This window comes from Bison bison, unplaced genomic scaffold (genome assembly GCF_000754665.1).
Source record: "Bison bison bison isolate TAMUID 2011002044 unplaced genomic scaffold, Bison_UMD1.0 scf7180017864531, whole genome shotgun sequence".
In the NCBI taxonomy this organism is placed as follows: domain Eukaryota; kingdom Metazoa; phylum Chordata; class Mammalia; order Artiodactyla; family Bovidae; genus Bison; species Bison bison.
In genome coordinates this window covers 5,422,100-5,433,737 of record NW_011495081.1, presented here as the reverse complement: position 1 = coordinate 5,433,737, position 11,638 = coordinate 5,422,100, and the positions used below count along the sequence as shown (strand labels likewise).

The window sequence follows — 11,638 nt, the reverse complement described above, 5'->3', positions numbered from 1 at the left end:
CTCTTGCTTTTTCCATGATCCCGCGGATGTTGACAATTTGATCTCTGGTTCCTCTGCCTTTTCTAAAACCAGCTTGGACATCAGGAAGTTCACGGGTCACATATTGCTGAAGCCTGGCTTGGAGAATTTTGAGCATTACTTTACTAGCATGTGAGATGAGTGCAATTGTGCAGAAGTTTAAGCATTCTTTGGCATTGCCTTTCTTTGGGATTGGAATGAAAACGGACCTTTTCCAGTCCTGTGGCCACTGCTGAGTTTTCCAAATTTGCTGGCATATTGAGTGCAGCACTTTCACAGCATTGTCTTTCAGGATTTGAAATAGCTCAACTGGAATTCCATCACCTCCACTAGCTTTGTTCATAGTGATGCTTTCTAAGGCCCCCTGACTTCACATTCCAGGATATCTGGCTCTAGGTCAGTGATCACACTATCGTGATTATCTTGGTTGTGAAGATCTTTTTTGTACAGTTCTTATGTGTATTCTTGCCACCTCTTCTTGCTATCTTCTGCTTCTGTTAGGTCCATACAATTTCTGTCCTTTATCAAGCCCATCTTTGCATGAAATGTTCCTTTGGTATCTCTAATTTTCTTGAAGCAATCTCTAGTCTTTCCCATTCTGTTGTTTTCCTCTATTTCTTTGCATTGGTCTCTGAGGTAGGCTTTCTTATCTCTTCTTGCTATTCTTTGGAACTCTGCATTCATATGCTTATATCTTTCCTTTTCTCCTTTGCTTTTCACTTCTCTTCTTTTCACAGCTATTTGTAAGGCCTCTCCAGACAGCCATTTTGCTTTTTTGCATTTCTTTTCCATGGGGATGGTCATGATCTCTGTCCTGTACAATGTCACGAACCTCATTCCATAGTTCATCAGGTACTCTATCTATCAGATCTAGGCCCTTAAATCACTTCCACTGTATAATCATAAGGGACTTGATTTAGGTCATACCTGAATGGTCTAGTGGTTTTCCCTACTTTCTTCAATTTAATTCTGAATTTGGTAATAAGGAGTTCATGATCTGAGCCACAGTCAGCTCCCGGTCTGGTTTTTGTTGACTGTATAGAGTTTATCCATCTTTGGCTGCAAAAAACATAATCAATCTGATTTTGGTGTTGACCATCTGGTGATGTCCATGTGTAGAGTCTTCTCTTGTGTTGTTGGAAGAGGGTGTTTGCTATGACCAGTGCATTTAAATATAGTCCAGATTAGCTCTGGAGAAGGCAATGGCACCCCACTCCAGTACTCTTGCCTGGCAAATCCTATGGACGGAGGAGCCTAGTAGGCTGCAGTCCATGTGGTTGTGAAGAGTCAGACACAACTGAGCTACTTCTCTTTCACTTTTCACTTTCATGCATTGGAGAAGGAAATGGCAACGCACTCCAGTGTTCTTGCCTGGAGAATCCCAAGGATGGGGGAGCCGGTGGGCTGCCATCTATGGGGTCGCACAGAGTGGGGGACACGACTGAAGTGACTTAGCAGCAGCAGCAGCAAATTAGCTCAACCATTCATTCCTGTATTCAGTAGGTGGACAGAGCATGCCCTAAGGGCCAGGAAGACTCAATGACTGTTTAGTTTTCTGAAATACCTTGTATAAACCCCCATGATTGCCCTTATCACCAATGTCACTGTTATTTGTTTCACTGGTCTATTTTCTCACCAAACTAGGCTTCCTCATGGACAGAAACTGTCTCAGCTCCTTGGGTCCCTGGCACCTAGCTGCACAAATGTTGAAAACGTCAGATGGTGCTTCCCAAGACCAAGTTTAGACAAAGGGTTCTTATTGCTTGATTACATTTGGGGACTTCCTATGAGTATTTATTATTTTCCCAGTGCTTTTACCACTCATCACTTCTTTTTCTCAGATAACTGCTTTTTTCCTTTGCTTTTGGAGCCTCTGCTGTGTTCTTTCCCTCTCAGTTGCTTGCTCTTTTTTTCTTATCTGTATCCTAGGATATTTTTGTTTGATGCAGAACTAAAATATGGCTCACAATGGTCAATCTAAAGACCTTAAAATCTGTTTGGGAAAATATTCCTGAAGAGGAAATGGTTACAAAAAGCTACCACTCACTTTCTCATGATTGTCGCTATCTTGGGACCCTTTCTGAATAGTGATACAGTGATAACTAGAGTCCTCACATGATTCCCTGGGCACCCCCACAGCACCACCTTAGATCAGGGAAGTGGGGTCTATCTTCTTAATGTCACTATTCCTGAAGAGCTATCTGTCACTGTCTCTAAGAGCATTTCTTTTAGAAGTCACAAAAAGTGACCATTGGGCAAACCAATCTGTATTGATCCACAGTTGATGCAGAAGCTTTGTTACATATGAATTGGTGAAATGGCAATGAGAATTAGGAAAGAGATGAGCTATCAGTAGTGATGGTAACCCATGAAAAGTTCTTCAGAGGTAAATAGCAGAGATAGCAGTAAAAAGTTCAGAGGAAGCACAGGAAAACATAAAAGGCTGGAGCCATGGAACTGACCAAGACTATATTAGAAAACATGTAGGCTAAGCTGCTCTGACAGGCACTCCAAAACTTTTAGGCTCATGCAGAAGTTCATTTTTCTCTGCATTAAATTGACTGTGCCAGCTCTTGCTATCTCCCAGTCAGTGGAATGGAGAGAAGGGGCCAGGAGAGCACTGGTCTGGTTGTTTTAAAGGTGAAGTCTGAGTGCTATGCATCATGTCCACACACAGCCCACTTGGCTGCTACACCTAAGTTCAAGAAAACTTCATCTTTATCTGGGTAGCCATGTGTCCATCTGGAAATCCATTATTACTAAAGGAAGGGAGAATTGATTTGGAGGATAACTATTCCTTCTTGATATGAACAAATAAGGCAATCAAGAGCCTTAAATGGTGAAGCACTTTGCTTTAAGCAAAAGAGTTGGCTCAACCTGAGACTGGGAAATGAAAAGCTGTAACGTGAAGCACTCTCCTCTAACTGGAACTCTGTGTCTTTAAAAATCATATTTATTGGAGCTATTATATAACACCAAATGATTATATTCTTTTTCCATCTTTTGAAATGGCATCTTTCTTCCTCCCTCTCATTATCCCAAACTCTTTATTCTCCATGTATACAAAATTCATGCATGCTTGGCAAGGATTCTTCCCCCACCCTGACAGTTTCTTTCTGTAATGGGAAGCTCATATTATTTTCTTTCCATTAGGTCTACCTGTTATAACTCTTATTGAAAGTGCTATTTTTTCCCATTACATATTGTATTGTTTTCAAAAACTTTCCCAGGTATGTAGTTTTTGCTTCTTCCTAAAATGCTGTAATCTTCCTGGGGGCAGAAGCCCTTTCTGTGTGTTCCCTGTCGTGCCTAGCATAGTGCAGGGGAGGGAGAGCAGGTGCTCCGTAAACAGTTATTACTTTGTTTTATTTGCATGAAAGTTGATACAGTAACTTCAGGTAGTGGATACCCCAAAGATCTCAGGTATCAAAGCGAGTCTGTGAGGCCCAAATAGGTGATAAAAAGATTGAAGAACTCAAAGATCACAGTAGACTCCACAATAGGCAAGTGTTCTGAAGGAACAATGGGTTTTTTTGTTTGTTTACAAATCGTGTACTTGATGGAGATTTTACTGTACCTGCAAAGAGAGCTTTACTTTTACACAACTCCGAAGCTCTCTGACTATGGGAGATAATGATAGGTTTTTAGTACTGAATATAGATTCCTTCTATGTATCCAAAATCTAAATAACCAGGAAGCTCAGCCAACTAGAAAAGCAAAACAAAATAGAGCAGGTCAAAGACTTTATGTTGGGGAAAAAAAACTTGCAAGGAGATGTCGGGTGTGACTTTATATCCATCTGTATATCCCTTTATTTTTCTAAACTAAATATATACATATTCCTGGCAATTACCATTAATGTACTTTAGGTTTCCACTGTGATTTAACAATTGATGTTTTTAAGAACAACTTTGAAATGTGCTAAAAAGCCTAATTAATAATTTTTAATTGAGATGAATATAATATATAATTATGGAAATTATTATGAAATATATATTCTTTTCAGGGTAATTGTTGGAACAGTTTCTTACTCTTAAAAATTCCCAGTTACACAAGATGGAAGCAGATCATTGAGTTCCCCGACTTAGCCTTTATTTGCCATTAAAATTCAGTCTCTGTTTTAAATACTTTGCTAGTTATCAAAATAATGTAGAGATGGAGCAAATGGGGATATATATAACAGAAGAACAAATTCCATGTGTATTCATTAGTTTCTACAAAATATTCCAGAAACAAAATGAGTAGAATAATGTCTAATATGCAGAAATTACTTGGTCTTTGGACATTTTGGCTTGTAAATTAATGTACTACCAGTCTTCAGTGCCTTGTTTGTATTGGTGTAAAGTTATTTAAAATTTAAATCTTAAAAAAATTTGCTTAAACTATTTAGCTTTAATATTCAATGTAAATTTCAAGATAAATATCTATAATATTGATACAGTAGTTCTGGTAAAAACCTAAAGACTAATAACTGATGGATTCAGATTTCAGTTATGCATCTAATCTCTGAACCCTTATACAATGTTTAAGAAGAGCTTGTGTGTGTGGTTCCTGATTTTGAATGATTTCTTCTCTGTCCAGAGGACTAGAATCTTAGAAAGCTTCAAACAGTTCAAATCTATGGCAATGTATTGGGCTATTATTAAACCCAATCAAAATACGATCGATTCTGGACTTAGTTTTTGAGAGAAGTATCTGTCAACTAAAATTCTGAGGAATGATCCTGGGTTTTTCTTAAATCTTTTCGTTTATATGAATCCAGGAAAATACTATAACTTTGGTCAAACTTCTGTTCATGGAGGTCGATAGTTGTGAAATATCATAAATAGAATTTTACTTTGAATGAAAAGGCAGTATACTAATATAGTATTTGAAATAAACAAACTTGCTTTTGAACCTTATTTGGTTACCTTGTAGTATGTGTACCTGTGTGTGTGTGTGTGCGGTCAAGTAAGTCCTTTCAAAATGTGAGATGCTTTGTTTTATATAATGTTTCAATAATAAAAGACAATTGTTTAGGAATACCCTCTTTTATACTGAAGAGAAGAATGGAAAATATTAAATAAAGTAAGTTCTCAGAAAGGCAAGCAAAAGGCTGCCTGCAGACATTGCACGAATCACTGTCTCCACCTAGTGCTGACTTTCAGGAATTAAGATTCCAGAGTCCTTAACAATGCTGTGAAATTCTGATTTATGTTATGCTCATGTACAGTCATTATAGTGCGGCCAGCTAGTGCCATTACAGTTAAGGATCTGTCAGCTCTTCATTTATAAGACATAATATTAAGAGTTCTATTGCTTTTACATAAAAGCTCATACTGTGCTGGAACTCTGCAGTAGAATGGCCTTTGCTCCATGTTAATGTTTATTAACAATGCAAACTGAACTTGACCAGCTCTTTTTAAAGGCACCCTGATAGGCTGAAGTTATAGAGGCACTGAAATCCAAAGGATGAATCTTTTCATCAACAACCTGTCCTTTATGTGTTAGTCGCTCAGTCATGTCCGACTCTTTGCGACCCCAAGGACTGTAGCCCACCAGGCTTCTCTGTCCATGGGATTCTCCAGGCAAGATTACTGGAGTGGATTACTGTTCTCTTCTCCAGAGGATCTTCCTGACCCAGGAATTGAACCCCAGTTTCCTGCATTGCAATCAGATTCTTTACCACTTGAGCTACAAGGAATAGCAATTGCCTTACATGCATCAGACCAATGGCATCTAAAAACTCAATTGATGCAACAGACCTTGGATTTTTATAGGCTGTATTTCCCATCCTCTGACACTCAAGAAAGTGTGAAAATTGAAAGTATTGGTCACTCAGTTGTGTTTGACTCTCTGTGACCCCATGGACTATGGCCCACCAGACTCCTCTGTCCATGGAATTCTCCAGACAAGAATACTGGAGTGCGTAGTGGGTAGCCATTCCCTTCTCCAGGGGACCCTCCCAATCCAGGGATCAAACCAAGGTCTCCTGCATTGCAGGTGGATTCTTTACCATCTGAGCCACCAGGGAAGCCCTTGGCACTCAAGAGAAGACTCACACTTTTGGCTACTAATGGGAGAAAAGAAAGAGAATATGGTTTCATCGGAGTCAAATGAAGTCAGGTCAAGTCAGAGAAAGTGTTCTGAAAAAGAGGGAAGGATCATGTTGAACACTGCTGTTAGTTCACTTATGTCTCAAGAAATGATCTTGGGCTTTGATGGGGCATTTTCACTGAAGTTCAAGAAATAAGAATCTAATTGGAATTGGCTTAAGAGAAAAAGGGAGAAGAAGAGATGAGGGACTTCCCTGGTGGCCCCATGATTAAAACTCCACACTTCCAATGCAGTGGGTGTGGGTTCAATCCCTGGTCAGGGATCTAAGATCCCACGTGCTGTGTGGCACAGACAGGAAATAAAAATAAGAATAATAAATTAACAACAACAAAAAAAAAGAGATGAGCATTTTAGGGAATATGCTATATAAGAGCACAAAGAAATAAGGCAACAACTGGAAGTGTTTTCTTTTTTTAAAAAAAAAGTGGTTTTTTTTTAAGTGTTTTTCTTTTTTAAAGATATCAAGCTGTCAGACATTATGCAGATGGAATGACCAGAAAGGAAGGAAAATTAATAGTTCAGGACAAAGTCTTAGATGAGAGAAGATAAGGATGTAGACACAAACAGAAGTGTTGGTCTTAGATTGGACCACACAGCTCTACTGTAATTGGAGATCAGGTTCTTAGGTGGGGAAGAGGAAGTCTTTCGTGCCACCACCACCCCTCAGTATCCAGGCCCCCAAAACTCCCAGCAAGCTTCAACAGGAAAGCCAGTTCCTTGAACACAGGTTTGGACACTGCAGATGCTTCTGAGGAGGCTGGGTGAGCTCAGAAAATGTTTAGGCGCAGATGACCTTCACGTGTGCTAGAAAATGATGTTAATGGGCTGCTCCTTATTGTCCTTCATTAATCAGTGACATCATATTAGTAAATGTCCATCATTCCATTTCTAGGCAATTACTTAACTATAGTGATTATTCTCTTGCCATAGTGTTAAATTTTACTAGCTAATATTGAATTAGGAATCTCACATCTTTGATTTTAAGTAAGATTGTTGATTTATTTCTTACATTACCAGTGACTGACTTTATTATGAAGCCAATCTCCCATTCATGGAATGAGATAGCTAGTTTTCTACATCTTTATGGTTTAGAATGTTTCATATAGTATGAAAATGATATATTCCATGCCCTGTGAAGTTACATGAGTAAGAGCATATTTTCTATTTCAGATCTTTGAGGGTTTTCAAAAATTATTTCATAAGTTTTACGTTTATTAACATATACACACATAATATACTCCTAATTGTCTCAGTGCTGAATATTTAGCTTGATTTTTCAATCTGCTATGTATTTTTTAATCTAAATTTACTTGCATGAGATTTTCTATTTTAATTTTAATTTTTTAAAAAATTTCTTTAAAATTCTACTCACTTCAGTTGCTCAGTCGCATCTGACTCTTTGTGACCCCATGGACTGCAACATGCCAGGCTTACTATTTGATTTTCTAATATTTGTTTATATTTGAATCTTTGCTATTTTCTTTCATCTCTTTTCTATTGGATACATTTAAAATGAATTATTGAGTGAATGCTTTTTTAATTTCTATTCTCTATTTAGCCCTTAATACATAAGCATTTAACATTATAAATTTATCTTTGAATATAATTCTAAATGTATTCTTTAAGTCTTTGTGATTATTATGTCATTGCTTCTAAATAGGTATTGATTGTGTTATATTTTTCCTCTGCCTGTCTGGGATAATATTAATAGTATTTTGGGACAGAGAATGTGTTTTTAAAATTATCTTGTGGTTGAAATTGTAAAATTTAAACTTTCATTTATATCTAATTTTATTCTGTCATTTGCCACAAAGTATAGCTTGTTCAGTTTTCATTTCAAAACATTATTGAAGTTTGCTTTGTTAGTGTGTGGAAATATTACAAATGTTGCAAGAATTATTGAGAAAGACACATTTCCTGTTAACAGACTAGAATGTCTATAAGCAAGTGGTCATGGTTAGGTTCACTAGTTTTAGCAGTCAGATGTTTTATCCTTATTTGTTATTTAAAACAGTTTACCTAGTAGTTCATAATCTGTTGGTGATATAATGACATCTCCCACACTGATTACATCTATATCGGTTTCTCTTTGAATGTCTAAAAAGTTTTGTTTGAATTTTTTCTGTTATTTACGTCATTGTTGTCGGAAATTGACTATTATTCTACTTTGCCTTTTGCCTCAGATGTCACTGTTGATTATAACATTGCCAGTTTTTCCTGATTTTTAAAAATGTATCTTTCATTAAAAATTACTTTGATTTACGTGTCTTGCTGGGGCTTCCCAAGCAGTGCTAGTGGTAAAGAACCTGCCTGCCAGTGCAGGAGACACGGGAGATGTGGGTTCAATCCCTGGGTTGGAAGGGTCCCCTGGAGGAGGAAATGGTAACTTGTCCCAGTATTCTTGCCTGGAAAATTCCATGGACAGAGGAGTCTGGTGAGCTGGCTTCAGTCCATGGGGCTGCAAAGAGTTGGACATGACTGAGTGACTGAGCATATGTCTCTTGTACACAGTAAATTACCAGACTTTTTAAAATTCACACTGAGTTTTTGCCACCTAATAAGAAGTACTCAATGATTATTTTATGGTGATATTTAATCTTGCTAAATTCTTTGTCTTTTGTTTTAGATGGGCCATAAAGCATGAAGGGACCAGTAAGCCAGGCCAATGGAAACATTCCAGAGTTGAAAATCCTCTCTGGAATAAGCTTACCTACATGTGGCCAGTCCTTCCCAGTGGTCAACTTAATGAGGTACTGTTTAGCATAAAGACATTGTTGTTGAGACTTATTTTAAGGTCCAGTATGTGATCAAGGTGTGTGAAAACATCCATGCAGTTTTTGATTTATAGTTGCTAGATGCAAGTGATCAATTGATTCTGTCATTCCATCAATTAATTAGAAAGAAGTATTTAAGTCATCAATTATGGGATGGATATGGAATTTATTTCTTCCTGTAGTCTGTCAAGTTTTGTTTTATATATTTTGAAATTTGGTTCTAGACACACAAATGTTCAGAAATATTTTATCACCCTGGTGAATTAAAACTTCTGACATGTAGATCCTCTTTAGCTATAGTAAATGTCTCAATTATCCAACACTAGTAGAAATATCTGTTGTTGTTGTTGTTGCTATTTACCTTATATTTCTTTTTATCCTTTTATTTTTCATATTTGTACATTCTTATATTTTAGGATGACTTTCCAGTAATCAGCATACAGTTAAGTTTAAAATACAATTTTGACAATCTTTATCTCTAAACTAAGGGTTTTAGTATTTTCTATTTATTGTAATAACATATATTTAGATTATTTCATACCTTTCCTCTGTTTCATTTTTCTCCAATGTTACATCTCAGTCCTTCCAACTGAGATTACTTTCCTTTTGCTAATATATGCCCTTCTTTTAGTCATTGGTATCAAACAGTTTTTACTTATCTTAGTTTACTTAAAATTTTATGTTTATATTTTCTTTTATGAAGAAAATTTATTTTTCTTTCAAATTATTAATTTTCTCTTCATCTTTATCTAATGTGCTGAAAGTTCAAGTGTGGGTCAGCCCATGTTGTGAATTCTCAAGGAAGATTTTTTTCTTCCACCCAGAGAAAATGTTTGAGATGGTGTGTTTTACTTGCAACCAACCACCTGAGAGTCATTCTCTCTGGTTTGCCTTTTCAATGAAGTTTATCCTTTTGTGATTCTTGTTTTATGAGAGGAGTGCTCCTGTTACACTTCTCAGGGCTGGGCCCTGAAATTTGTTTCCTGTACCCTTTCTCTCAAGGCCATGGAAGCAGAAGTTTGCTGGGTTTGAAAAACTCCCTCACAGTAAAATTCAGTTTTAGTACTCTATCTCTCTGGGTCTATAGTATGCCTTGCTTTATTGCTAGGTCAGTGATATGCTCTAAAAGATTTTTTAAAAATGTATTCTTACCTTTTTAGTTGTCTTGTCACATTTTCTGGTCTCAATCTAGTTTTTTCTTTGCCTTTAAATCACAATTCCCTAAGCTTCCTCAGTGACTGAAACAATGAGTCTCAGAGCTTTAAGGGAAGGACAGATGTAGGCTGAAACCAAGAAGTCATTGCTTAGGGGCCCAGATATGCCCTTATATTTAGATTGTGGTGAAGCAACATCTGGGCTTCCCTGATGGCTCAGTGGTAAAGAATACGCCTGCCAGTGCAGGAGATTCAAGGGACACAGGTTCTATCCCTGGGTCAGGAAGATCCCCTGGAAGAGGAAATGTCAACTCATCCAGTATTCTTGCTGGGGAAATCACATGCATAGAGGAGCCTGGTGGGCTACTGTCCATGGGTCGCAAAGAGTCGGACACGACTGAGCACACAGCACACGGAAGCAGCAGTCTAGAAAGCTGAGGGGTTTTTGTTGTCGTTTTTGTTTTGTTTTGGAGATAAAGGAGGAGTTCTTAAAAATACCAGGGGCTGTGGTTCGGATAGCCTGAGCCAGGGGCTAGACGACTCATGTGTCTAAGATTCAGGGTACAGCATCGTGAGAGCCATGATGGAGCCAAGGGTGGAGGGATAGCACAGAGACAGACAAGCCCAGCACAGGCCAAGGAAAACAATGTGAGTTATACTGATTGTAGGCTTTTCTTCAGAGGTCCAGAAAGGGCAGAGGCTAAAACCAAGAGAAGCAGAAAGGATAACTTACTTCTCAACTGGAGGTGGACAAGTGTCAGCAGGTTGCCCCAGTAGCCAATGAGAAGAGACACATATCTTTAAAAATCAGGGACAAGTATCACAGAGAGACCATGAAGGGCTTCCCCAGTAGCTCAGACGGTAAGGCATCTGCTTGCAATGTAGGAGATCTGGGTTCGATCCCTGGGTTGGGAAGATCCCCTGAAGTAGGAGATATCCTTGCCTGGAAAATTCCATGGACAGAGGTCCCTGGCAGGCTACAGCCAATGAGGACCACAAAAAGTCTGACATGACTGAGTGACTAAATTCTCCTCTATAGACCATGAACCCCTTTTCCCAATGGTACATAGTTTTTTGAACTTTCTTCCACACCCAGAGATCACACTGAGGAAGGGGAAAAGAAGGGCATATCTTTGAAAAGAAATAATAGTTTTGATAAGTCTGAACATTTAATTTGATTAAATACGTATCAAAAAGGACAGTGCTAAAAATCAGGCCAAAAAAAAAAAGGCTTTTCCAACTTGGCAGAAACAGGGGACACTTCTAATTGGAATATCAAGATTCCCTCCCACCTAACGGTGACAGGGATGCCTCATAAGGAAGTGTACTTTCTTAGAAAGAGAGAAAAAGGTAATTATGGTAGACTTCACAGATACTGTGCTTACATTTTTTTTTTTCAACATAGTATCAGATCAGATCAGTCACTCAGTCTTGTCCGACTCTTTGCAACCCCATGAATCGCAGCACGCCAGGCCTCCCTGTCCATCACCAACTCCCGGAGCTCACTCAGACTCACGTCCATTGAGTCAGTGATGCCATCCAGCCATCTCATCCTCTGTCGTCCCCTTCTCCTCTTTCCCCCAATCCCTCCCAGCA

At 38.2% G+C, this 11,638-nt stretch overlaps 1 protein-coding gene across 1 annotated transcript in view; it reads left to right on the top strand.

Moving 5' to 3' along the window:
- Window positions 1-11,638, top strand: part of DCDC5 (doublecortin domain containing 5) — a 405,912-nt gene that overhangs the window by 316,589 nt on the left and 77,685 nt on the right. Inside the window, exon 15 of the mRNA XM_010831800.1 lies at window positions 8,741-8,864. Within this exon, the coding sequence (XP_010830102.1) occupies window positions 8,741-8,864 (124 nt within the window). The remainder of the gene's footprint in view (window positions 1-8,740; window positions 8,865-11,638) is intronic.